Source organism: Lepisosteus oculatus, chromosome 5 (genome assembly GCF_040954835.1).
Source record: "Lepisosteus oculatus isolate fLepOcu1 chromosome 5, fLepOcu1.hap2, whole genome shotgun sequence".
In the NCBI taxonomy this organism is placed as follows: domain Eukaryota; kingdom Metazoa; phylum Chordata; class Actinopteri; order Semionotiformes; family Lepisosteidae; genus Lepisosteus; species Lepisosteus oculatus.
In genome coordinates, this window is record NC_090700.1 from 47,716,469 (window position 1) to 47,743,462 (window position 26,994).

Here is a 26,994-nt window from a genome sequence, read left to right on the forward strand (position 1 = left end):
GCTTGGAGTGTTAAGGTACTGAAGACCAAACGGGTCAGACGTGCCGAATGACTGTCTGGTTTCGTTTGTAATCCTTTTTTATGTTCTCACGGTTCTTTATCCCGTACTACAGTACAGTTCATTCAAAACTGTCGAGCCAGAACTCGCCGGGAGGGGGAGCTCTCCCCAAAGACGCCGTCCCCAAGCTCGCAGGAAGACTAATGTAAATATTTTCGTGACGTACACCTTCACAGTCATTGGCTGTCAGCAAATAGGGAGAAAAAATGTTACTGAAACATAAAGAGACTATCCACCCATAGAGAAATTCTGGGTATCAGTGGAAGGAGGAAGGCGAGTCTTCATCCGCCGCTTACAGCTTTTTTTAGCGATAGCAGGCTTTACTGTGTAACAGGCTGCACTCTTGGGTAGGATAGCGGCACTATTTCTTTGAAATATCATTGCATTATTAACTCTTGTCTGGGAGTCTTGCACTAGTAGATACCCTCCCTCCCAGCGCCTGTAACTCGCCAGTTCGTGATTTATTCAGGGGTTCCTGTAGTCGGGTAATTTGTCGCTGATTTTCTAAAAAATGCAAAAGAGGAGGAAGCCGGAGCCGATTCAGCTCAACCCAGCTCCTGATGGCAACACTGTCAACGGTACCAGCGCCACGGAGTAAGTTCTAATCTTTTAAAAGCTACAATGACGTTTTCCTCCTTGTTTCGGAATCGGGTGATCTGTGTGGCTCTGCTCTCTGCTCACTAGCGCCGTATATCTAAATATCCTGCTTGGGGTGTTTTTTTTTTGTTTTCATTGCGAGGCTCTATTTTGTAATTTCTTCTTTTTTTTTTTAAATGAATACATATGACATGTGTCTGTGCTGTTACATGGGTGACTCCCCCACCTCACCCCCGAAAATAAAGAGGAGTATCTTGCGAGGACCCCAGTGGTGTCGTGACATCAGGAGTGGTTCCGCTGAACCGCTCCATTCCCAGGAATTTTAATAGGAGTTACAGAGTGGAATGCTAAAGGCTGTCCTGGGGTTCCTGCTGGTTTCACTGAGGTTTAACTAGTCCATAGCCCATTTGGATCTGTGTGTTTCCTGCGTGTGTACATGTTACTGGATGTTTTTCTTCCCTCCTTCTCCCGCTGAGTATTTTTAAACTGTTGTGACTATTAATGTTGTTGATGCAAATCCTCAATACCTGCTTGCAACGCCTACAACTTATTGATCCACTTTGTTTTCTCTGATGGTGTGTACGTCTTTTTGTTGTGTGTGTGTGTATATACACTTCCATTAATGTCAAATCAGTAATCTGTGCTAAAACATTTTTGCATCTATGTCCGTATCTGTTAAGGACACAAAACACCTCTCTGTAATAGAGCCAGACGTAGCTGCAGTGGATAGGTACAGTATATGAGTGGGGGCTAGTGTTGTGTGGTAAGTTTGGCACTTGTTCTGTTTGTGAATGATACAGCAACCATGGCCTGTGGGATTGTAGCTCACCCTGGGCACAGAATCTGTCTGAAGGATTTGTTAGTACTGGGAGATGCTGAGGAGCACTGGTCACAGACAGCCTGGATGTGTCCCCTAGGTCAGGTGTCCAGCAGCTGGCCTGCTCACAGCAGAGTTGCGATGCCCAGTACCCCTCCATTTCTCTTAACAGCTTTTCGCTTGGGCAAAACAGGGGGTAAAAAGGTGCCCTCTGGAAAGTTGATGAACTGGGCGAAATTTACAGCCTCCACTCTCCGCACCCTCCCTCTCTGTGAGATCAGCCATTGTGGCCGAGCAGGGCTCACACCCTGCACATGGGGCATAAAGGCTCTTGTGCTGCATGGCTTTCCTGGGTCCCATGCTTCACTGGCCACTAAGGGTGCGCAGAGGCCAGTAATCTGTTGTTCAGCTGGGCCTACAGCTTTGAGTGCTGGGCTGACATTGTACCATGAATTAAGCAGGCCTTATCGAAGGGCAGCGCTTGTCTGTCTTCAATCTACAGCGCTCTGTGCAGAAAGCATCGCTCTCCGCTTGGAACGACCCACAGATGTTTATCATGTTTCTGAAGTTCTGGAGCCCTCTGCTCCCCCAAGGACAGAAGTCCAAGAAAATATGCGACAGGATGAAAAGGCAGCCTGTGTGTGCAGCGCTTATTGTAATGGGTTCCCTTGTTTTGTTGTGGAGCAGACTATTGCATATCCTGCACAGGATAGCGGGGTGTTAGTGTCTGCTCCTGTTTGTGCTTGGTGTTTTTGAATGGCCGTGTTGTCTTTGGATGAAGACTATGTGCTTTAGTATGGCAGAGTTCTGAACGGAAACAGTAGGTAAACAGTTCAGCTCAGCCCTGGTTTGCAACCGTGAGGAAGAAGAAGATACAGTCTCCTCCGCTCCACAGTCCACAGGTGCTGCGGATGTGTTTTGCTCAGTCTCTCAGACTGGAGCGTCTGGGCCAGGAGCCAGCCATGAAGATCACTCCCTGTGATTTTATTGAGACTGTCATAGACCATGCAGGTCTGAAGCAGGGAGCCCTGTTTTTACACCATTAGATTATTGCCTGGGGTTGAATTGCAAGGCTGCAGATTGCTGCGTTTGCTGCTTATAGATGCTTCTCATTATAAGGTTCAGCTCTGTATTAAATGTGAGACCTTGGGTTGTCAGTTTTGCGCCTAGCAGTACAGGGACCAGGTTTTGAGTGAAGAGGGTACAGTATGCCACAGTAAGCCGAGTTGCATCTATTGTGAACGTGTTCCCGAGGCACACTGAGAAAGAGATGACTTTGCATATTTGTGTGTCATGAAACTTGCATTTCAAACATGGACAAAGTGCACATGCAAACCGTGGACTAATGGATAACCCCATTCTTTTTGTTGTGACCATTTTATAGTCTTGGTGTGGGCAGTTGCCAGGAAGCTCTTAAGGGGTGAAATCCTGAATTAACCAGCCAACAAGAATTTAAAATGTTCAGGAGAGTCACAGGAATATGAAAATGACATCTTCTGCCTTCATCTGCGTGTGTAAAAACAATCGGGGTGTTGTGTATCTCACATACCAGCTCAATGCCTTAATTTCCTCCCCCTGTGACTCACGAAAGCGGAGCTGCGCTCACGCATTCCTCCCACATTGCTGGGGCAGGTTGCTGCGTGCAGCGCCTCCGGAATGTTGCTACAGAGTGCAGGCCGGAGTTTGGAGCTCTGGAACTCGGAACAGGGGCTTAATAGAATTCCTGCTTCTGACATGAGGAATGCAGCAAGTCTGTTGCTGCCTGTGTGTCAGGCAAGCGGGACTGATCCCCTGAACAGTCTCACAGCTGGGCTGGGGCACGCTGCCCTGCCCTTAGACCCACAGCACTAGCCAGAGGAAGCCAGAGCATGACATAAAAAAACATTACATGTCCAAAAAGACTTTTCTTAATGCTCCAGAGTTGGTTTTAAATAGCACAATTCTTTTCCGTGTGCTTTAAATTCAAAGAGGCCTTTGCCCATCTATTTCTGATTTTACGGTACATTCTAAATATATTCAGGGCTGTTGGGAATTTTTAGCAAGGTGAGGCGTGAATTGATGCTAAGACTCTGTGGCTGCTCTCATGTGTTGGAGACGGCTCCAGCTCCAACAAAATCACCTGTATTTTGCTACCTAGGAAAATAACCCCCTCTGGCTGCATTCTAAAAACTGCACAGAGGGATTTTATGCACTGGCCCTTTTACAGCAAGGCAGCACCTGTCCAGCTGTGTGCAGGAAAGAGCTGGAACGATAACCTGGCAGTGACTGCTTTCTCTCCCTGGCAACTGATTAGGCCAATCTTTCTAATTAAATCTCACCTAGCAAAACAGTTCCCTTCCAGCTGGCATCACTGTTCCTGAGGACTGGCGGAGTCTAGCATGTGATTTCAGCTGTCTTGGCTCCTCTGCATTGTGTGTAGCCTCTCTCTATACACACTCCGTCCATGTGGGAGTGGTGTCAAGTGTCTATATAACAAGCCAGCATAATCCTTCAGGGTCTGGATGGTTCATTAGGATTGTGGAGGATTTTGTTATTTTTTTTTGCTCATTGGTTCCAGAGGAGGTACAGTGCCTTACAGTAGGATGATCTTTAAGCAGGAGTTCTTTGCTTAGACAAGTCTATTTAATTTAAAAAGAGGTGGAAGCCAGCCTGTTCTCAAGAGTTCCCACGTGTTTTAAGGTTAAGAGGCATCCACTGATCATTAGAGTGATTTAATTCCAACTCGTGTGTTTTTGCCATATGTTTATTATGCCGTAAGATGATACTGAATGATAGTGTCTTCTTAGGGTATAAGATGACAGCAGCATATCACCCTGCAACTCACAGCTGGCAGCCCACTGAAGCTCAGCAGTGTGAGCCTGGTCAGTACCTGGATGGGAAGCCTCCTGGGAAAGCTAAGGCTGCTGCTGGAAGGAGTGTTAGTGGGACCAGCAGGACGCGCCACCCTGTTGTCTGTGTGGGTCCTAATGCCCCAGTATAGTGACGGGGATACTATACTGTAAAAAGGCACCGTCCTACGGATGAGACTCAAAACCGAGGTCCTGACTCTCTGTGGTCATTAAAAATCCCAGTGGGTTTCTCAAAAAGAGTAGGGGTGTTACCCTGGCACCCTGGCCAAATTTCCCATTGGGTTTTACCAGTCATGGCCTCCTAATAATCCCCATCTTTGAATTGGCTTAATTACTCTGCTCTCCTCCCCACTAATAGCTGATGTGTGGTGAGCATAGTGGCTCACTATGGCTGCCATTGTCGCATCATCCAGGTGGGGCTGCACATTGGTGGTGGTGGAGGGGAGTCCCCATTACCTGTAAAGCGCTTTGAGTGGAGTGTCCAGAAAAGTGATATATAAGTGTAAGGAATTATTATTACTGTGGTTTAGCCAGCAGACAAGTCTGTGGAGAGAAAAGTGGTCCACCTTTTACAGATCAGGACTGGTGCTGCGCACAGCCGGTCACCTGCTCCATTATGTTATAGGCATGAACAGAGAAGAGAAGACGATAAGGGTATCCAAGAAGAGTATTCCATATCCCCCTAAGCATTGGCACAGTCATACCCGTGTATTTCTTGATGAAGCTGGTCCCCAGGTTGTGCTTAAGAAAAGGCTGGAGGAGATCCTAGGATCAATTAGCTGTGAGCTACCGAACAGGCCAGACAGCCTCCTCTGAGCAGTTTGTGTTGAGATTCTAACCAGCAGTCTCCTGGCTGACCCTCATACATTTCCTAGCAGGAAGGAGTTCAGGATCTGCAATCTGGGTTAATAATTAGCAGGAGCAGGAATGCTGTTTGCATTGTACACTGTGTGGCCCGTTCTGCCTGAGACAAGCACACCTGCAGGATTTGTATATGCCTACATGCGTGTAACAGCACAGCCCCACCTGTCTCAGGGTTATCTCGAATTGTACTGAACGAATAAAAGAGTTGGGTCGTGAGAGAGGATATAAGTGTGAACACACCCTTATTGCACCCTACTCCACAACCTTGTTAGGGTAGTGCAGTAGTCAGAAGACCTTACCATGGTGGGCAAGGGCCAAAGCAAAGAATAGGAACCGTTTCCATGTACTTTATCCAGTACCAGCAAGCATCAGGCACAAGGAAGAATTCACCCTAGGTAGGAAACCAGTTCATTGCAGTGCACACAGACACAAGCACACAAAAAGTCACACTAGAGACAGTTTTTCCCAGAAGCCATTTAACCTACCAGTATTACCGGTATGTCTCTGGACTGTGGGAGGCAACTGAAGCACCAGGAGGAAACCCTCACGACCACAAGGAGAACACGCAAACTCCACACAGACAGCTCTCCAGCTCCGGAATTGAACCCAGGGCCCCTGGATTGCAAGACAGCAATGGAAACCACTGCACCACCATGACACCAAGTTTAGGGCCCGTGCTGTATAAAACCCATTTGGAACAATAGTACAATAATGTTGGGGTAAAGCATGAAACAGACTTGTTGAACTTTTGAAAATTCTGGCAAAGCAAATTAAAAAAACAGGTTATGCACGGTAAGGCCATTGCTTACTCTGAATTAAATTCGGGGCTTGTATCTGGGGGCTCACCTCCTTCATCTCAAGGCCGTGCTGAAGCCCTGCCTGTCGCCTCCCCTGTAGCTGTACGAGCGCCAAGGCATGGCTGCCTGAGTGCACTGTGGATTCCAGGTGGACATGCTACCCGCTTACCCCACAGAGCTGGCCCTCCGCCTCTCCTCCCACGCGCGCGCTGAAGTGTGTGGATCACACCCCACTTCACCACGCGGCGCCCCGAGCCCCTGGTCCCAGCACGATCCACGCCACCCCCGAGCCTCTCGCTGGCGCGCTCGCCCGCGGTTGCCATGGCTTCGCCGAGCTGCTGTCGAGAGGCAGCCATAACCCTTCAAGCGCTGGCGAGGCAGGGAGGCGCAGAGGAACGAACTAGGGGAACGAAATGGAAACCCCACAAGAACGACTGCGTGGGTGATGACGGGGGAGAGGTTGCCGAGAGGTTGATTATTCCTGGGAGAGGCTGAGTACTTGTACGTGTGTGTTCTAGTTTCCTCTGTGATTTTTGGATTGTAAACCAGAATAATCTCTCATCCTTTCCGGTGGGGCATTTTAGGAAACAGACTATCAGGACACAACACATTTCTTCTTTTAAAAGAAGTATTGACCCTTTCCTGCACCCTGATCTTGCCTGTTTAATAGAGCCTGCTGGAGCGTCGGTCACCCTCCCTCCCCCTCATGTACATGTAGAGCACACACTTCTTCAGTGCTTCCAGATCCCATTGTGATGTAAATGAGCAGATCCTGGCAGTACGTTGCTTAGACAGAGGGAGGGTTGCGGAGGGCTGGAGTGGCACCGTCACACGTCGCACTCTTGTCGCGTGTCTTGTGGAAGTAAACAGATGTCAGCACTGGGAACCAGCACAGCGGGATACTCCTTCATTTCCACGTTCAAACTTCTGGAGCCTCCCTCCGGACTGGATTTTTCATAGCAGTCTTTGGAATTTCAATTAATGACCGCCCAGGCTTCGCCCGTACACAGCTGATAGCTTTCATAAGTATGTTCCCTGCTGTGACGTAACTGTCGTTTGTCTGAATCCAGGCTAGTCCTCAGTCCTGTGCTTGCTGAGCTGTCTTCCTCCTGACTCTGGAAGGTGAAGGCTCCTCCCAACCCGACCAAAACGAGTCGCCGTTTTTTTTCCCCCATTTCCTCCTGTTGCTCCTGTTGGAGGCGATTCAAAGGCTGCTGTTCTCACGCATCTCACATCTCCAGCAGTCCTCCACGGCCACCCCCTCAGTTATATATAGAGCTGGGGGTCCTGCCAAGATTCCCTTTCCTTCCATTTCCCCAGCGCTGTGCTGGGACAGCAGAGCGGAGGGAGGGGAAGAGAGGAATGGGGAAGCCAGGAAGGTCTTCATGTCCATCGAGGCACTCCGTTAACTACAGTCATAAAGAGAATTGTAGCCAAAGACTGACGTTTAAACAAAAAAAGGAATAAAAATGATAACCACCTTTCAGTCTCATTCATTCCAATTCCAAATAATTCTTGGGATTTTTAAACAACCGTTTCGCAATTTTTACAACAACTCCTGACCACGATATTGGTTTCCATTTATGCCAGCGTTGTGCGCTTGTATAGCTTTTTACTGGAGCAAAGGTCAGGGGAGGTCACACTCTGGGAACCCATAATGCACTGCTCCATAGCAGTCACTGAGGAAATTTGTGTCCATGACAACGGAGGCCACGGACACCATGCAGCAGAATTAACAGTGTCCTGCACAGCGCGAGTCACTGCGCTGACGTGAGGCGAGGGCAGGATTGGCCTTTCTGTCCACAGTGGGCATCTGTGTTTGTGCTTCGCTCCTCCCCTTCCCATTGACCAGCGGTGTAGAGGCACCTGACAAACCAGTACTCAGATGCCTTACTCTGAATCGTATTGGCTCCAGGAATCCCAGGCATGGCATTGTGAAACATGCTGCTGGGTGACCACAGCAGTGTGGAATCCTGCTCTTCCATTCACTGGGGACTCGAAGAGGGGTTTTCAGAGATCACTGCGTCGGATCAAAATTTGTTTCCGATTTTCTGAAGAAGGATGTTGAACTTTCGCGGGACCGCAGTGCAATGCGAGAGACACGAGGATTGGATTATGGGGAACGTGTCTTGCACAAGGGAGGTGTACACCAGAGGTCACTCCGATGGTCACAGGGTGGCAGTGCAGTGTGGAGAAATGGGACTTGCTTCACATGCACATGAGACCAAAGCCCAATAAACTCAGTAGTTTTCACAATGCAGTCGTTTGAATAGGCCAGCAAACACTTATAGGATTGAACAACATGTATGTGCAGGTATGTTTATTGCACTGAATTTATCATTCCTTTATCAACGTTTTTTATTTCCGTAGCCGCTGCAGAGGCTCGTGTTGAGCCAGAGGCTGTCCCAGCAGGTGCAGGGCGCAAGGCAAGACTACGCCCTGGACAGGACTCTAGTCCTGTTTACTCCTGGGTAAAACACACAGGCCCATTTAGAGTTGCCAATTAACCCATCCAGCCTTGGAAGAGGAGAGGAAACTTGAGCACTTAGAGGAAAAAAAAAAAGCAAAGGTGAACACTAGAAGAACATGCAGACTCCACACAGAAGGCACTCCGGTCCAGAGTTGAACCCAGGACCATAGAGCTGTGAGACATCAGTGCTAACCGTCATGCCACACAAAATTAAATGAGATATTTAGAGAATTTAGATATAAGTAAATAAACAAGAACCTACTGTACTTTTGGAGTAGGACCAGTTTGCACCCGTTGTTTGCCAGGATAGACTTCCAATATCCTGAACTTGAAGAAATGGTTAGAAAATGAATGGATGGAGGCTTTTGGAGTCAGTGGGTGTTCATTTGGGGATTGTAAAAGTGGAGTGAGGTTTGCACTGGGCCAAAAAGTCCTTCCTTTGCATCATCTGGAAGTGGTTTTGTTACCATTTCCTCTGCGCAAGGGTTTGATATCTGTTGCAATGTCCTCTTGCTGCTCAGGCCCTGTTTCAACACGTGATTTACTTTGAGAGTGTGCACGAATGAGTTACCAACCATTACAGAAACTCAAGAGGCCCCTCCACCTCCGTCTCCCGCAGGACGAATCTGGAGGCCCTGCAGAAGAAGCTGGAGGAGCTGGAGTTGGACGAGCAGCAGAGGAAGCGTCTGGAGGCGTTCCTCACCCAGAAGCAGAAGGTGGGGGAGCTGAAGGACGACGACTTTGAGAAGATCTGCGAGCTGGGCGCCGGAAACGGGGGCGTGGTCTTCAAGGTGTCGCACCGCCCCTCCGGCCTCATAATGGCCAGAAAGGTACGAGCCCCTGTGGTGTCACTGCCAGTCCCACACCGCTCTAAAGGCGCTGTCATTTAGAACCTCCTGCCTCACGTAAGATAAGAGATGAGATGAGATCCCTTTATTGGCCATACACAATTTCTTGCATTAGGAATTTGTCTTTTCGCATACCACAGCTTGCATGATCCACGAGACACACAGACAGGGAGAGGAGCTTGGGGTCAGAGCGCAGGGTCAGCCATTTATACGGCGCCCCTGGAGCAGTTGGGGTTAAGGGCCTTGCTCAGGAGCCCAACGGAGGGATTTGAACTGGCAACCTTCGAGCCACAGGTACAGATCCTTACCCACAGAGCCCCAGAGTTTTTTGCCACGTAATGACATCACTTTTTATTGCCATGTTCGATGAGTGCAGTTCTCCCTGCTCCTGCCAGGATACCTGCTCCCAGCATGCGCGGTGCCACTCCTTAGACAGCGGAACACTTTGTGTCCACAGATCGGTCCTGTGCCCCAGCAGAGTTTGGCACTGCCTGGCTTTCAGAGGGGTAATGTCAGCTCTTGAACTGGCTCAGTGGGCTGAGCCCTGTGACACATACATATGCAGTGATCTTCACCCCCATTCCTGTAATGCAGACTCCCCCTCCCCTTGTACTCTACTTGACTATCAACAGCAAACCTGGTTCTCCTTAAGAACCCGGACAGAGGAATTACCCTTCACCGTCTCTCTTACTCTTCATTAAAAGCTTTTTTCCTGAGACGGTATGTTCTTTGCAAATGCACTGTTGCAAAGGAAATTGATTTTTTTTTGGTACATTATCTGTGTTTAAGTCAGATACTCATCTCTGGCTTTCTGTTTTACAAAGAATCAGGAAGGTGGCAGAGAAGGAAAGATTTTTTGTTTTGTTGAAGTTTTTTTAAAATCAGCACATTTTGCTCCGTTGAGAAATTCTGTCCGATAACATGACCAGAGGTCAGTGAATGGTGAGCGAATACATGTCACCCATGAGCCGTCGTGCCTTTGCTTTCTGTTCCAGCTCATCCACCTGGAGATCAAGCCTGCCATTAGGAACCAGATCATCCGGGAGCTGCAGGTCCTGCATGAGTGTAACTCCCCCTACATCGTGGGCTTCTATGGTGCCTTCTACAGCGACGGCGAGATCAGCATCTGCATGGAGCACATGGTAGGGCCGGTGTCCACCCCTCCTGAGCTCAGGCCTTGGTATGGCCCTCACTGGTTAGCCAGATCAGACAGGGCATCAGGGCAGCTCTTCTTCTGAATGTCTGTGACGGGAAAAGTTTACGTTGATTTGACAGACACCTGTATTCACGGTCACTATCAAGGGCTAAGGCTGGTACAATAAAGTCTCCTTGTACACTAGGAGACATGATGAAACCACAGCAGTGTGTCGGGGACGTTGCAGTTTCCTCACTTACTCTCTTTCTTTCAGTTTTCTCTCCCTCTTTCAGATCGTTTGTTCTCTTCTCCTCTCTTGGTGGGATTGCTCTGATGCTCTGCTATATGTAAGGGAATGAGTAGCGTCCTGGGACAGTGCTACTCCAGTCTTTCCTGACACTGTGTGTGCATGCAGAGCTCCCAAGAGAACTAGGTGCCATCCAGCGCAGTGAAGACACTCTGACATAATGACACAGTAGTATAAGAGTGTAGGAAGAGCCTTAAATATTCTTCCATCTGTCCCGCAGGACGGGGGCTCCCTGGACCAGGTGCTGAAGAAAGCAGGGAAGATCCCTGAGCAGATCCTGGGGAAAGTCAGCATTGCAGTGAGTGGTTCAGGCTGGGATGGGGCTATAGGGCATTTCCCGGGAATTTAGATAGATGTGATCCTATATCAGGTGGAAATAGGCACCAGATGGAAAGCTATAGTGCTGGGATTTTTTTCAGCACCCACAGAGGCCATTTCCTGCGGCATCCTACGCAAAATGAAATCAAATCAAGTCCCTAAAGCATGTACAATCATAGCTTGAGCTCTTGCATGGTGATGCTCTAGCAGATGTGCTGATGTGGCTGCCCTGTCACTATTTTTGTAGTGTTAAGGTCGCTGCCCTTAAACCCTGGGCAGTGGGCCTGCCTGTCCCATGCTGTGACAAGAATGCCTGTCAGAAACTGACAGGACAGACTGCAGTTTGCATGGCAGCAGTATCCCAGGCATTGCTCTCCATGTGCTTCTGGCACGTGCGTGGAGTTCTGTGACAGCTGTTTCTGCTTCACAAAGCATAACTGCAGTCAGTGCACTTGTATGTGCGGACAAGACAGGGCAGCTGTGTGTGGAGACTTATCCACTGAGTCCAGCCAGCTCTGCTGCACATTTGAGTAAGCTAATGTATGAGGACTCGAACACGAGTCATGAGCCCCCTCCTTCTCTCTCCCCTCCCTGCCTGTCCGGCGGTCCAGTGGTTATCAGTTGTGAATTGATACGGAGAGGGGCTGCTGGGAAGCAGATCTGCAGTTGATCTGTCTGCTGTGTTTCCAGGTGATCAAAGGACTGACGTACCTGAGAGAGAAACACAAGATCATGCACAGGGGTGAGTCAGTGTGGACGATGGGGATACCTACTGTAACTGCGGTGTCCTAAAGCAGCCCCGTTGGGAGGTGTGTGATGGCTTCCTGACCTCTGACCTGCAGGATGGGAGAGTCCTGGCTCAGGTGCTGAAGGAGGCAGGGAAGATCCCCAAGCAGATTCAGGGAAAGCCTGCATTACCATGACAACAATAAAAGAGAAATAGTCAATAATCCCTTTTTTAAGCTACACTATTTTAAGGGTTTTGATTTATTACTAGGGTTGATATATTTTAACTTACAGGTGGTAGCTAATTGTGAACCAAGACAACACAGCCTTACAAATAAAAATCAACAAAGCACACATTGTTTAAGTATTAAATTCAGAGTTATCGTACTGTCAGAGGCCATTCACCAGCATCACCCGGCTGCAGACGGTAAGAGATAGTATTTCCCAGGATCAACACCGCTCCCCTCGAGAGTACAGAGCTTCAGGAGAGCGGAGCTGTCTCGCTGGAGTGATCGAGGTCTCAGCCTAGTGTGTTCCAGAGTGGCCGCAGGTCTTGAGGCGCGAGATGTCTCTTCCCCATAGTATGTGTGTATTTGAATAAGAGGAATTCTCATAATAGGTACTCTGAAGGGAGGTCGTGCACCACTGGCAGTTTGTAGGTACACTCTGAGTCCATTTGCAGTGCCAAGCTCGGTCTTCCACAGCCAGGATTGTAACAGCCGGGTTACACGTCTCATCGTTACAATTGCTGACACTTCTCATTTTCCTGGAACCAGTAAGGAAGCCCAGCCATGGCCTTAGCATCAGCTGAAATGGTGTGACCCAGCCCTGTGTGTAAGACATCTGTCCTGTGGGGGAAGGTAGGAAAGGGGTCAGTGAATGTTTCTTACCGCTAAACCCTTAATATCCTTTACCCAGAATATGAAGACTCTAGTCTCTTTGTAGAAACGGCTGGATGCCATCCATCAAATCAAATTGCTATCCAATAGCCAAAGGGGTTAGATAGGCTGAATGGCCTGCTCTCGTCTGTAGCTAACTTGTACACTATGGAACAGAAGGTCGTGTGTTGCACCTGGGCCAGTGCCTACAGGCACACTGTACAGTGCAGACAGATGACAGAGAGAGCTGGGCGCTGCGACTGTAGTGTGTAAGAGGCAGCCCTGCTGTTTGACACAAGGCTATGCCCCCCCGCCACCCAGTACAGCACACTGCCCTCACAGCAGTGTCTCATAGTATCAGCTGATATTCTCCATCTCTCTCAACTCCCACTCGCCTCACAGTGTCGTGTGTGTGTTTACAATGGCTACAGAAAGGCACAGAGTCAGGAGGAGTGCTCCTGGCACTTCACATGCGCTAGATAAAAAGAAGTGATCAAAAGGCACTAGAGAACAGGAGCACGGGCTCAGAGCAGGCCTGCCTGTCGGTTGCCTGGTAACCACGGGGACCGTTGTGCTCTTGAGCGCACGGGGGGAGTTGCTGCCGTGGGACCTGTCCGTCTCCGCACAGACCTGTGAGTAAAAACACGGCCCATCACTCCCGCTGACCAGCAGCTCTCGTTCCTTATAGCTCACACTCCTCGTGGGGGAGTGGGGTAGGACACCAGTGTGACTGATCGTGATTCCCTTTTGGCTGCTGGAAATGCTAAGCCGTTGCCACACAGCCATGGCAGCCCTTTACATCGGGGGCTTCTACAGCTGGGTGTCACCCACCGTGTGACATAAAGATAATACTGCACAGAATGGGGCCGACGCACGCCTGAGAGCTGTGAATCCTGTATCTGTCCCCTGGCTTCTGAGCCTCTCTCTGCGTTCCAGATGTGAAGCCATCCAACATCCTGGTGAACTCGCGCGGAGAGATCAAGCTGTGCGACTTTGGCGTCAGTGGCCAGCTCATAGACTCCATGGCCAACTCTTTTGTGGGCACGCGGTCCTATATGTCTGTGAGTTACCGTCTTTCCCTCTCCTCTTCCCTCGTGGTTCATATTGTGGAAGTACTAGACTTCCTGACAGTTTTGGGTTAATAGTATTGCACAGTGGGAGTTGTAGGATTTAATTATCTTACTTCCATTACAGGCTGCCTTTTTCGGGCTTCTGTACATGATGGATGCCAGCTAAAGCAGAGTAATGGATTGTTTTTTTACTTCCATTCGGCGGCTGACAGGAACTGCTCTCTATAACCATGACAGCCAAGCTGACTGACGCACCGAAGGGCTCTTTACACACAAGTGCAGCCTCATGCATATGCATTGCAATTATATAACATTGGATGCGTGTGATAATCAACAGAGACTGCCTGACAGGGATGATGACTGTGGCCTGTAATCTCTCCTGCTGTTCATAGATTTGCCTCCATTAAAGCCCTGCCATCCCTTAAAAGGATGTAAGTCTATTTTGTGTAAAGAGCCTTCCAGTAAGTAGTAAAATGAACAGTTTTCACATGGAAATAATATACCTGTATCAAACAATCAAGTACAAAGTGCTAAATACATAAAAAGTGTAACTGTCTGGCTTTGTCCTTCCTGTAAGGTCTGTCACTGGTGCAAGTGTATTTGTATTTGGCTCTAGAAAGTATACATGGTAAAAACTGTGTCCTTGAGCACTTCATGCTACACAGTGGATTGCCGAGATTTGTTTTTCCAAATCAATTGTCATGTGCAATAACAATTTCCCAATAGGAAAACGCAGTTAGGAAATTTGATTGAGGAATTAAGGCATAAGAGGTGTTAGTGGGACCAGCGGGGGGCGCTCACCCTGCGGTCCATGTGGGTCCTAATGCCCCAGTATAGTGACGGGGACACTATACTGTAAACAGGCGCCGTCCTTTGGATGAGATGTAAAACCGAGGTCCTGACTCTCTGTGGTCATTAAAAATCCCAGGGTGCTTCTCGAAAAGAGTAGGGGTGTAACCCCGGTGTCCTGGCCAAATTTCCAATTGGCCTTTACTAATCATGGCCTCCTAATAATCCCCCTCTATGAATTGGCTACATTACTCTGCTCTCCTCCCCACTGATAGCTGATGTGTGGTGAGCGTTCTGGCGCACTATGGCTGCCGTCGCATCATCCAGGTGGATGCTGCACATTGGTGGTGGTGGAGGGGAGTCCCCATTACCTGTAAAGCGCTTTGAGTGGAGTGTCCAGAAAAAGCGCTATATAAGTGTAAGCAATTATTATTATTATTATTATTATTATTATTATTATTATAAGAGGGAGACAGAACCCCCCGCCCCCCCGATGGAGAGAGAGGAGGGACCAAGGTGCACAGGCAGAGATGGGGGGCACGGGTGAGATACATTCATGGAAAAGAGAAAGGGTCACTATGCTATTTACAGTCCGTTTTTTTCAGGAAGTGATGTATGGTCTGTGTAATTTCTAGTGCAAATAGGACACGTCCCAAGACAGGATTTGTATAGAGCAGCCCGGATAGATTTTACTAGATGTGCTATAGGAAACGTGTGCACTAGCTGTCCCACTGGAGCAAGCCACAGTGTGGAGCAGCAGTCAGGTGTCTGGATGTGAAACTGGAAGATTGTGGGTTAAATCCCATGTGAGCTTTGGATCAAAGCATCTGCCAAATATTTGAACAGTACCGTTATTTTGGATTTCACTGGTGGTAATGATTTGTAAAACAAAGAGCTCATTAGCAAGAGAATGCCGTAAATTATACCAAACCGGCCCGTTTTTTTTTTTACATTGAGATCTAAGTGGTCCGTTTTCTCGGCAGTCAGGTTGCATAAATTCGTTGGAGAACAGCTGTAGTCTGTGATTCTGCTACACCTGGAATGCAGTAACTGTTTTATGTTCTAACTCCAGCATCTCCGACAATTCCCATTCTCCCTCTCCTTTATTCCTCCCTGCTGTCCACTGTCAATCCTTCCTTCCTGTTGTTCTCTCTTCCCATCTTTCCCTAACCATCGCTCCCATTGTTTTCTGCCTGTCCAGCCGGAGCGGCTTCAGGGTACCCATTACTCAGTGCAGTCCGATATCTGGAGTATGGGACTGTCCCTGGTGGAGATGGCAATCGGCCGCTACCCTATCCCCCCGCCTGACGCCAAGGAGCTGGAGCAGATCTTCGGTTGCCCTGTAGGGGGCGACCTGCCCTCCAGCGAGGCTTTCCCCAAACCCAGACCTCCTGGCCGCCCTGTCAGCTGTAAGTCTCCCCCAACCCTCATCCTGCACCCCCCTTTTTCTCAGCTCCTGCTCAGTTGCCGTCCTGAGTCCACCCTCGGTCAGAAGCGATACAGCCCCACAAGATGATCTTTGTGACAGAAAGCATTGGCATTTTAAGGTGTGGCAGCTGTGTTATTGATTGATTCAGCAGGAAAATTCCCTGACATTAAACACTACCTTCCTCGCTTTCCTTCCAGCATACGGCCCGGACAGCAGACCCCCCATGGCGATTTTCGAGCTGCTGGACTATATTGTGAATGAGGTGTGTAGCTTCCTGCCTGAATTTAAAGTGTGGATACAGGTAGATTGGCCAGAAATTCTAAAAACCCTTTAGTAGTCTGTTCATACTTATATATATATATTATTATTTTCTGTATTATTCTCATATACTGTAATTTTATACATTCTGTACCTCAAAACAGGAGTTTTATGGGACAGCGCTGTAATTATCAAAAATATTTAACATGGAATAGATGTAACTGTCCCGTTTTGTCTTGTTCTTGGGTCATTCTTTTTTTACAGCCGCCTCCAAAGCTGCCAAGTATATTTGGTTCAGAGTTTCAAGACTTTGTTAACAAGTGGTAAGTACAAGAACTATGTCACTTCTTCGAAAGTTTGTAAACATTTTTAACTCAACGGCATAAGTCATTTGGAGCTTCAGAATACACCATAGTCTTCTCAGATAGGGAAAACGGCCCCTGACTCACTCACTGTCTCCCATTGCTGGGTAAATCACACTCCAGTTCCTGAACTTCAGATCAAAACTACTTCATAGAATGCATGATACTCTGCCCCCTAGTGGTCCAATTACAAACTCAACAATGCTGACAGTGTGGAGAGGAAGTCCTCTCATTTGCACACTTAATTGCAAGTTTCCAAGAAACCATAAGCAGTGTTGGTGTTTTCCAAAAATAACTTAAAGCAGTTAAGGGTTTCCAAACTGTGCGTGTTTTGGAAAATTTTGATTGTGCATAATTATATACCCCTGATAACCTGGACATGAAAAATGGATCAGGATTTAAAAAAGCCAAAGGGCATTGGAGAAACAAAGCAATTCCAGAATCAGTTTTGTAACAAACCGTGGGAATATCAGCATTTTCCAGAAAACATGCAATGCCTGTAGAAACAGGCACACAGAACGATTAATAGTTTGGACTTTGAGAATTGAAACAAAGAGGGGATCATGTCATTTTTATACTGTCAATTGTAAAGGCTTGGTTCTTTTTCAGCTTGGTCAAGAATCCAGCAGAAAGAGCAGATTTAAAACAGCTCATGGTAAGCGTTTATTTCATCCTGAACTGGCCATCATTGAATGATTTAGGACAATGGGCTTTACACTCAAATGTTTCCTATTTACAATGCTATTCACTATTTGCAATAGAGACACTACTTAAAAGCATTTCTGCAGCAGCTGTGGTACATGCAGAGATCTTTTTTGTATTGAGTGCAGTTTAAGGATACCATGTTGCTTTGCAATGGCAATATTCAGTGCATCAGTGCTGTAGCATTTCAGATTTAACTTCTGCAGGAGGGTTAACAGACTTGGAATAGGGGTTCTGTAATATGTTAATAAAGCACATCCTGATTCTGTCATACAGTGCTTATAATACATTTAATCACATGTGCACCATGTTTCCCTTGTTTGAAATGATGAAGGGGTTCTGGGAAAACATGCCCCCCACTTCTAATTATAGGTTAAAGTTAAAAACTTCCAACTGGTTCTATCATTTGACATGGGGATAAAAATGGGAAGTTTTGTCTTCCCCAAAACATGTGGTTTTGAGATTGAAGACAGAAGAAGTTTCATCTTTAAGTGGATCAAGATCAAGTGGGCCATCAAATCAAGACCTCTCCAGAAATGCTAAAAACCAAGCATTAAAGATTTCTGAGACTGGTTATTAAACCTCAGTGACAAAATAAGTTCCACACTGAGCACAAAATCATTAACTTTGGGAAAGTACTGTAAATCTCCACGTCACAAACATGCATTTGAGTTCCCATAAACTGCAACATGATGCTGCCCTTGCTGCTCACTAGTCACCATAATGACTAACGTACAGGTTGTGTAGCAGACATTTCACCACAGAAATGTTCCAGTGATTTACATGTAGAATTAACAGTATTTGTTGGTGAAACCATATTGAAATCAAAAGCAATATTCCTATCTGATTAAAAGAGATGTCATAGGGGCCCCACGTCACCGGAGGTTTTGTCAGAATATTGTGCAATAGATGGCTGAAAATTCTTATTTATGTGAAATGGAGGTTTAACATGTTAATGTGTACATTTTACTTTTACTGCAGGTTGAAATACACTTATCAATGCTCATTCTAACCCCAAAATATAAAAAGTTGCAGTTCCCCTTTAAAGTCCAAGTGGGAACTTTACTCACACTAACCACTTTCTAAGGACGTTCTCACCACTGTGTGCCTTGACTTCCTAGGTGCATGCTTTCATCAAGCGGGCGGAGGCAGAGGAGGTGGATTTTGCAGGGTGGCTCTGCAGCACGATTGGCCTGAACCAGCCCAGTACTCCCACCCACACCGGAGGGGTGTAAGAGGAAAAGGGGGTATGCCACCCATCGCTGCATGTGTGCTTCAAATAACCGGCCCCCCAACCTCCCGCTTATTAATGTATTTCAGTCTTTTAAAGGAAAAGGGTCTGTCAGATTGGTCGCTATAGCTATTCGCTGCCTCTCCTTTTCTTGAGCATCTTACACAAGCCATATTTCTGACCATATTGATCAGGTCTGCACTCTTCCTCAGGCATGTCAATCTGTAGCCTAGATTCAAAATCCCCCAAATCAAGGCACTGTTCTGCTTTCGCCTCTCCCACCTACAGATGACAATGACAGACCCATTTCCTTTAAAAAAAAAAAGACGCAGATGAGAATATATTGTAAAACAATTGTGTATAGTGTCTTAAGTGTACAAGACTCCCAGTGTTTTTTTTTTGCTATTTTAAGAAAAGTCACGCAAATATTTTAAACATTTAATGTGATCAAATAAACTGATGGTTTATCTGTTGAAGTCTCCTGGCTTGTGTAGTACAAACTCTATACGCAAGACTCAACTCCAGCTTCCAGCAGCATCTCTGTATTTCAACTAAGGACTTCCAGCAGACTTTAAACTGGTATTTTACCTACTTCTTTTCACTTTTTTAAAGTGACTTAAAAAAAGAGCCAAAGTTTACAAAGTTTTTCTTCCAATAGTTTATTGATGGAAATGCTGCCTCTCACTGTCTGTATAAACTGGACTTTACTTGGCTGCAGGTTTAGTTTTCTCTGTCTTCGCAGTCTTCTTTGCCTTCTTGGGTTTCAGCATTTTGGCTTTGATCTGCAGAGGAACCAAGATATTGCCATTTTACAGAAAGTTTTTCAAGGCACTTTAAAACTTAGTTTCAGCAAACAAGGAATAAAAACCACTGAAATGATGCAGAGAGAAACAAGGCTGAGTCCAGATGCTGTACCGTTTTAATTCTAAATCAATAACGAGTATACTCACGGTGGGGTCACGACGCAAGATAGCGTGGCGCTTTGCTGTCTGGGCATAAGGGTTCAACTTCACCATCACTCTCAGGTTCTTCAGAGGATTCTTCTTCAGCACCCTACGGTGAATCTTCTTGCTGCAGGAAAAAGTGAAAATGCTTTTAGATAAACTGGCAAAACTCACGAAGACCACAAAGGAGGCAATATGTAACTAATTTCAACATTAAATACATATGCGCTCACAAAACCACAGGCCGGACAATGTTTTCTCAGTGCACTTCAGATCTTTCATGCAAGGCACAAGGCAGAAGCACACGATTTTGACTACTAGAGGAAGTCAGAATAAAATAATACCTTAGGTAATTCATTCCATTATGAAGCTGCCGGTAAGGAGATGGAATACAGGGCTCAGAACTTCCACTGAAATCACAGGTTTCAGAAACACGGACCATGAAGTGGAAACTCATCACAGCCTCTTAACAGAAGGTGAACACTTCCGCCAGCTGGCACCAGGTAAGCAGGGATGCGCTTCTGCTACACAGCTGCTAGACCATCAGCTTTGCTGGTAAGAGTAACCATTGCATTCCACTGAAAGCTTGTGCACTTTACGCCATGTCAGGGTTTGCAACTTGAAGACCTAAACATACAAAACAACTCTTACCTGGGAGGACGAAGGGCCTTCTGGATCTCTGGGCTCTTCAAGATTCGGCTCAGGTCTGTGTTGGTCATCTTGTGCATTGGCAGGCTAGAAAGCAATGTTAAAACACTTAAAAGCAAAAGCCAAAAAAGATGTAGAAAATGGGAAACCAAAGCCCCATTCCTCTGCCATTACTACCTAAAAAGTAGTTTAAAACTGCAAAGAAGTCACAGTAGAGATAACCTCAGACATCTGGAGACACCAACACGAAAATAAAAGCTCAGAACTTCCACTGAAATCATGGGTTTCAGAAACACGGACCATGAAGTGGAAACTCATCACAGTTTTTGTGGCAATATAAACACCAGAGAAGGTTGGTTTTAAATCTGAAGCACAGATGAAAGGAACTATTAATATAAAAAGCCAAGCACCTTTTAAATTAGCATAAAACTGGAAATGTTATCACCCCTTCCAGAGTGGAGGAAACAATTCTGCCAGTAAACAACAAAGCAGAAAATAAATTGCCTATGTCCTATGACTATATATATATAAAAAAGTCCTATGACTAAACTACAAGAACCAGAGAAGAACGCTGATGAGAGACAACTTCTTCTGCTAGTGCCCTCAGTCAATGGCCAGCTCCACCTCAACCCCTCCCCAAACCCTACGCCTGCACACACTCACTTGTAGTCGACCTTGAGAGAGGCAGCTTTGCGCCAGGTGCCGTACAGCTCGTCCAGCTTGCGGAACGCGCTCTCTGTCCAAATGCAGAAGCGGCCCACATGGCCACCGGGGGCCAGGCGCAGCAGGTTCAGCCGGTTGACGTTCTGCAGGGTGATGCCTGGGAAAAAAATGCAACATATGAAGTTATTAAACCCTCATTACCTGCAAAGTGCAAGGTCTGTATTGAGAGGAATACAGGCAGCTGTAGAACAAAACTAAAGAGTTCAACAAACAGCAATGCACTCTTCTTAAAGCTTTGACCAAAACATGAAAAGATGCCCTTCTCAGCTACTGAGACCATTATCTAATGCCCAGATGGTACACCGTAAAAAAAAAACATCACAACAACAGTTTTGACTAAGGGATGGCCATGTTAGCACCTTCTTACTCAATCTCTGCAGATCTCAAGACACCAAGCAAGGCTAGGCCTGGTCACCACTTCAGTAAAAGTAGAAATGACCTCCTCTCATTTGTAACCTTTATATTCCTACGGCAGTGCCGGGATTGGAGATGAAAGTGCTCAGAACTTCCACTGAAATCATGGGTTTCAGAAACACGGACCATGAAGTGGGAACTCATCACAGCTGCAGCTCTTTGAAAGAGAACACACCAAGAACAGCCTGGGATTTCAATAACTACCTGGCAACTAGGAACATTCCTTCTAGTGTAGCATCACAACATAGGTTGAGGTTTAGGACTTGTTCAGTACAAGCGCCGAGACTGGTAATGCACGAGCTAGACTCTGACAATGTTGCAAAACAGTACACCTTTAGTCCTGTTAATCCACAGGGGTCAATACAGTGGTCTAAGTGAACACACCAGGGATATTTCTGAAGGCCTTGGTGACTCCGTTGTCCTCATTGTACACGATGCAGGGCCCCTTGCGCTGGATACGCCGGCGGTTCCTCATTTTTCCCTTTCCTGCACGCATCCGCTGGGAGGCATACACCTGAAGAAAGCATAACACCAGGGTCATGCCTGTCGAGGAGCAACCTGTACTTCACAGTACGACCACTGACCATTATCACGCAACAGAGAGAAAAGCGGCATCATAGTACATAGCTGAATTGGGTCAAATGCACCTTTGGCAGCCTTTTCTGAATCACACAGGTTTTAATTGCTGTTAAATGCTGTAGGCTTCTCCCATTACCTTTTGAGGAACACTACACGTACAAAATATCCTCGATTCTGGCCAGCACAGGACAGAACTACAATCTAATTACAAGTGAATGTAAAAGAGAACAAGACCTTGTTTCCTACCTAAATTTTATAACAAAACATCCCTAACTGTTCAGATACCACAATAAGCAGCTGCGGACCTTTTTGATGTCGTTCCAGGCCTTTAATTTTTTCAGCAGCAGCACAGCCTCCTTGGTCTTCTTGTAGCTCTCAACCTTGTCATCCACCACCAGGGGCACTTCAGGGATCTCCTCGATGCGATGACCTGCAGAGGCAGACAGGGCTCACATACCGATGGCACACTCTGCAGTGATGGATCACACACGCCAACAATCTGGGATTAGGAAATATCCCACACGTGTATCAGGATGCTAACGTATTAAGATAACAGTCACCCTCAATCACCTGTTTTCAGTTCAAATATTACTTGATTTGAGGAACCAAGAATAGACATTGGTAAAAAGCATATTGAAGAAAGCAGTACAACCCACTGTATGCGACTCATGTCGCAACTCTAGCTATAAGAACTAGCTTATGAGCATACTATGTAGCCACACAGTTCAAATTCCCATCCTGAGCTAATTAACCAAGAGAAACTAGTCAGAATTACTTATAGATTCTAGTTAAGTCCACATAACAGAGAAGGCGCCTTCTTAAATGCAGCCAGCCAAACTGCTATCAGTTTTAATTATCAAGTATATCTTGCTCAGAATGAAGTGTCATCAGCCTCCTGTGCCAGCATGGTGACAGCAGGCAACTGTCGCTGTTCACAAGGTATGACGCAAATTACACCATCACAGCAAGAGAAGTAACAATTTGCACACACAGTCTAGGTATATATAAAACTCTCCTGCACAACGCAGATACACCAGACCGAGCATACAACTGATTTAACCCTGCTTAGTGGGATTTTATTTAGCAAATTTGGGAGATGTGTTAACTGTTTATGTGCAAAAACAGTCTTGAAAAGCAATGGGGTAAAATCCAGCATGGTACATTTCTCCAAAGTTGGCATTTGTTGTTCCGTCTTGTACACAACGATCTTTCGATGAAAAAGTGAATGGAATTACACAAAGCAATTCTGGACTGAGATCTGTTCGTTACTGTAAAATGCACAGAGGGTCACCTGCAGGGACTCACCTTTGGACATGACCAGAGCAGGTAGAGCAGAGGCTGCCAGAGCAGAGCAAATGGCATAGCGCTTCTGGGTAACGTTGATCCTGCGGTGCCAGCGGCGCCAAGTCTTGGTGGGGGCAAACATGCGTCCTCCGCGGCACATCTGCGCCAGAGTCAAGGAGCAACACACACAGTATTCGTGTGGCAAGCCTCTGGGCACATGATCTCGCCCCATGTGCACTCACTGGGCATTAAAGAGTACAGCGAGATAGAACAGGCAGGGCATATACCCTATGTGGTCTCCTTAATAAATACAGCAATACTGTCCTACACTGTAGACTTTGCTCAGACTCGATATTCGTCAGCCCTCTGAGCCAGCACGGTGACAGCAGGCAAACTGTCGCTGGGCTCAGGGTAAGACGCAAATTACACCATCATTGCAAGCCTCTCCTCTCCCTAATAGGAAAAAGTCATTTTTAATAATTAATAATTGCTTACACTTATATAGCACTTTACTAAACACTCCACTCAAAGCGCTTTACAGGTAATGGGGATCCCCTCCATCATCACCAATGTGCAGCACCCACCTGGATGATGCGACGGCAGCCATAGTGCGCCAGAACGCTCACCACACATCAGCGATCAGTGGGAAGGAGAGCCGATTAATGAAGCCAATTTATAGAGGGGGATTGTTAGGAGGCCATGATTGATAAAAGCCGATGGGAAATTTGGCCAGGATGCCAGGGTAAAACCCCTACTCCTTTCGAGAAACGCCCTGGGATTTTTAATGACCACAGAGAGTCAGGACCTCGGTTTTACGTCTCATCCGAAGGACAGCGCCCGTTTACAGTATAGTATCCCCGTCACTATACTGGGGCATTAGGACCCACAGGGACCGCAGGGTGAGCGCCCCCTGCTGGCCCCACTAACACCTCTTCCAGCAGCAACCTTAGTTTTTCCCAAGAGGTCTCACATCCAGGTACTGACCAGGCTCACACCTGCTTAGCTTCAGTGGGTTGCCAGTTGTGAGTTTCAGGGTGACATGGCTGCTGGCGTTTTTGAACTCCTTGACACTTTCCCTGATGTGAAGAACCTATAAATTCCCTCACTGCTGGCTGTATCTTGCACCTGCCACGTCTAGCTCCTATCCCAGCCTCCTGACTGCAGACATGTTTTCAATATAGCTTCTCCACATCCATTGGGCTTCTGCTAGATTAGCCTCCCTAATTTACCTACCACAGGCCCACATTTTTACCAGAAAAGAGCTATCTAAACACATTTATGCCCTTTCCAGCTTGCAGTAAAGTGCACCGAAGTGATGGCGAGCAAGGATACATTGCCGAAGGCTCCCTGGCCGGAACGGTGCGTGCCGCCGCCACGCACGCGGGGAATTCGAGCCACAGCTCTGCCGGTACCCCAGGATTCAGCGCTGGTCTGGTGACCTGCAACAAACCAAGAGAATCAAGCTACAACCTTAGCTTAAAACAGGGCTCTTACTATCTGACATACAGAATGTGAAGGAACCAGTTGGGAACCCTCAATCCTTATTTTTGCAATACGAAAAGCAAGCCTTATGTTGAACTAGCATCAGAATTTCGGCAAATTGTACATCACACTCCAGTTTTTACCTTTATTTTCATGTCTTTCAACTGTGTGAGATCAATCACCAGACAAGCCCATAAGAGGCTGCGGAAATGACCGATCAATTAATCGAAGTGACTACTGAGGCACACTTTGGTCGTAGCATCACACCTGAGTCAAGTAGACTGAGAGATAGAGAGAAGGCTGAATCCTGAAGGTTTCCTACAGGCTAGCAGGAGTAGCAGGCTGCTCTAAATGGTGCACTGCTACACTTAAGAGGAAAGTGTGGCCTGAAGGGTAAAGCTCATCAGAACTTCCACCGTTATCACGGGTTTCAAAAACACGGACCAATGAAGTGGAGTCTCATCAGCAAAGCTTTTCCTTCTGGGAGGGATCCAACCGAGGCCCATCAAATATTTTAATCATGTGGCAACAGAGACAAGGGCAGAAACCACTTACCACAGTGAGGTTATGTTGGAAAAATAAGATAAGATCTCTCTATTGGCCATATTCAATTTAATGCATTAGGAATTTGTCTTTTCGCATACTCCAGCTTGCTCTCCATGAGACACACAGACAGGAAGAGAAGCTTGGGGTCAGAGCGCAGGGTCAGCCATTTATATGGCTAAGGGTTAAGGGCCTTGCTCAGGGGCCCAATGGATTCCTCTGCCGGCCACAGGATACAAACCGGCAACCTTCCAGACACAGGCCCACCGCACCACCCCAAAATGTGGTGCTTTATTTGAAAGAATACCAATGGCAAGCATTTGTTTGTTTGTTTTTTGTCCCAAGGATGGGCGAGTTGTCTCTTTGAACAGACTGGTGTTACCAGGATGAAGCCTCCAATGCCCAACACCTGTCTCCGCCCTACTCACCTGCCAGTTCACTGACGGCGTAGGGCTGGCGGTTGTTCTTGCGCATGTTGGTGTGAACGAAGTTCACAATGTCCGGGCGGATGGGAGCCTTGAAGATGGCAGGCATGACAACATTCTTGCCCGAGGCCTCTCCTTTCTCGGAGTAGACCGAAATCAACGGTCTGGCGCAAGCCTGTAGACACAGGGTACCACATTTTAACTGGGCTGTTAAGACATTGTCATAAAAAAACTTTTAAGATTACAACACGCAGCCCTGACCAACAATGCCAAAACCTTTGGTCTTCTGCGTTATAAACCGCTGCCAAAAGTGCAGCTTTGATACTGAAAACCAACGGTAGGTAGAAAGCCTGATGTCTCAACAAAAAAGTACTAAAATGACTTCACATGCAGCAATACACAGTGAACTTGCTCAGACTCGGTATTCGTCAGCCCTCTGAGCCAGCATGGTGACAGCAGGCAAACTGTCGCTGGGCTCAGGGTCAGACGCAAATTACACCATCACTGCAAAGTACACTTGTGTTACCCATTAAACAAAAAAAAAAACACACCAGCTGGTTATTCTTAGTGATCTATGTAAGATCAACTGCAGCTCAGCTTGGGTGCCACAAAACTTTCTCAACTTCCACAGGAGGAGAAACAGAACATGAATACGATGTTCCAGGGCTGTCCAAAAGACTTCCTGGAGATTTTCATGTCAATACAGCTCTTATTGGTTTAACTGGACCTATCTGACAGTTTCCCACAGCTCTTCGGGTGCTGCTGCTTTTCTGAGACCTAGGCGCCAGTACAATGTACAAACTCCGGGAGTTCAGTAGAGTACTGTTAACACGCAGCAGCCTAGGAGGAAGGCTAGGATTTTCACAACAAATCAAAACGCGAAGCAACACAAAACAGAAAAACGAGTTCTTAAAAGTTCTTTAAAACTTCACTTGTTGTGAACACCCCCCATACGAAAAGGGATGAAGCAGTCGGCAATGTTATGTTTTGGGAGATTAATGTTATATTCGCGAAAGCGTATTATTTGAGGACTCCAACACGGCATTCTATAAAAGTACGTGATTTTGGAATGAAAGTTTTAAACCAAACAACCGTGATAAAGCGTGTCACCCCCCTCCCCCACGCCGTCTCGGCCAGACACATGTCCATGCAGCAACGTTTTAAAATGGCTCCTTCCCTCACAGGGAGAGTCGAAACGCCAGCTTTGTACTAAATAACGTCGCGATATCAATTTTTAGGATTCACTACACAGAAGCTAAACCGATATGGCTGCATTCCAAAATATATTTTACACGTTACTGACCATTTTTGATTAGCGACTATCTCGGCTCGCCGGGAACCACACTCCTCACACGATGGCGGCCACAGGAGAAAAGGAAGAGGAAAGCACTTCTCTGACAGTATATACATCCGACACTGACGGACTTCCGACAAGACCACTTTCTGCC

At 46.9% G+C, this 26,994-nt stretch overlaps 2 protein-coding genes and 7 non-coding genes across 9 annotated transcripts; 1 reads left to right on the forward strand and 8 right to left on the reverse strand.

The window, feature by feature from the left end:
* Window positions 1-246: 246 nt before the first annotated feature.
* map2k1 (mitogen-activated protein kinase kinase 1) lies at window positions 247-18,980 on the forward strand. Its single transcript, XM_006628733.3, has 11 exons — window positions 247-651; window positions 9,071-9,281; window positions 10,295-10,441; window positions 10,962-11,039; window positions 11,750-11,801; window positions 13,600-13,724; window positions 15,724-15,931; window positions 16,149-16,213; window positions 16,474-16,532; window positions 17,181-17,226; window positions 18,395-18,980. Exons 1-11 carry the CDS (start codon window positions 569-571, stop codon window positions 18,506-18,508), a joined length of 1,188 nt encoding a protein of 395 aa, XP_006628796.1. The 5' UTR covers window positions 247-568; the 3' UTR covers window positions 18,509-18,980.
* Window positions 18,981-19,147: 167 nt separating this feature from the next.
* rpl4 (ribosomal protein L4) lies at window positions 19,148-26,957 on the reverse strand. The gene is made up of 10 exons (XM_015343279.2): window positions 26,850-26,957; window positions 25,550-25,721; window positions 24,429-24,535; window positions 23,118-23,256; window positions 22,118-22,242; window positions 21,618-21,747; window positions 20,760-20,916; window positions 20,100-20,183; window positions 19,455-19,575; window positions 19,148-19,286 (listed from the first exon to the last, which is right to left on the reverse strand). The coding sequence occupies exons 1-10, from the start codon at window positions 26,850-26,852 to the stop codon at window positions 19,209-19,211; spliced, it is 1,116 nt and encodes a 371-aa protein (XP_015198765.1). The 5' UTR covers window positions 26,853-26,957; the 3' UTR covers window positions 19,148-19,208.
* Window positions 19,843-19,913, reverse strand: LOC138239313 (small nucleolar RNA SNORD18). Its single transcript, XR_011189785.1, has one exon. It is a non-coding gene; the product is annotated as a small nucleolar RNA SNORD18 (small nucleolar RNA).
* Window positions 20,352-20,422, reverse strand: LOC138239312 (small nucleolar RNA SNORD18). Its single transcript, XR_011189784.1, has one exon. It is a non-coding gene; the product is annotated as a small nucleolar RNA SNORD18 (small nucleolar RNA).
* Window positions 21,315-21,385, reverse strand: LOC138239314 (small nucleolar RNA SNORD18). The gene has a single exon (XR_011189786.1). It is a non-coding gene; the product is annotated as a small nucleolar RNA SNORD18 (small nucleolar RNA).
* LOC138239318 (small nucleolar RNA SNORD16) lies at window positions 22,681-22,779 on the reverse strand. Its single transcript, XR_011189790.1, has one exon. It is a non-coding gene; the product is annotated as a small nucleolar RNA SNORD16 (small nucleolar RNA).
* LOC138239316 (small nucleolar RNA SNORD16) lies at window positions 23,436-23,535 on the reverse strand. The gene has a single exon (XR_011189788.1). It is a non-coding gene; the product is annotated as a small nucleolar RNA SNORD16 (small nucleolar RNA).
* LOC138239315 (small nucleolar RNA SNORD18) lies at window positions 24,978-25,049 on the reverse strand. The gene has a single exon (XR_011189787.1). It is a non-coding gene; the product is annotated as a small nucleolar RNA SNORD18 (small nucleolar RNA).
* Window positions 25,956-26,055, reverse strand: LOC138239317 (small nucleolar RNA SNORD16). Its single transcript, XR_011189789.1, has one exon. It is a non-coding gene; the product is annotated as a small nucleolar RNA SNORD16 (small nucleolar RNA).
* Window positions 26,958-26,994: the final 37 nt, after the last annotated feature.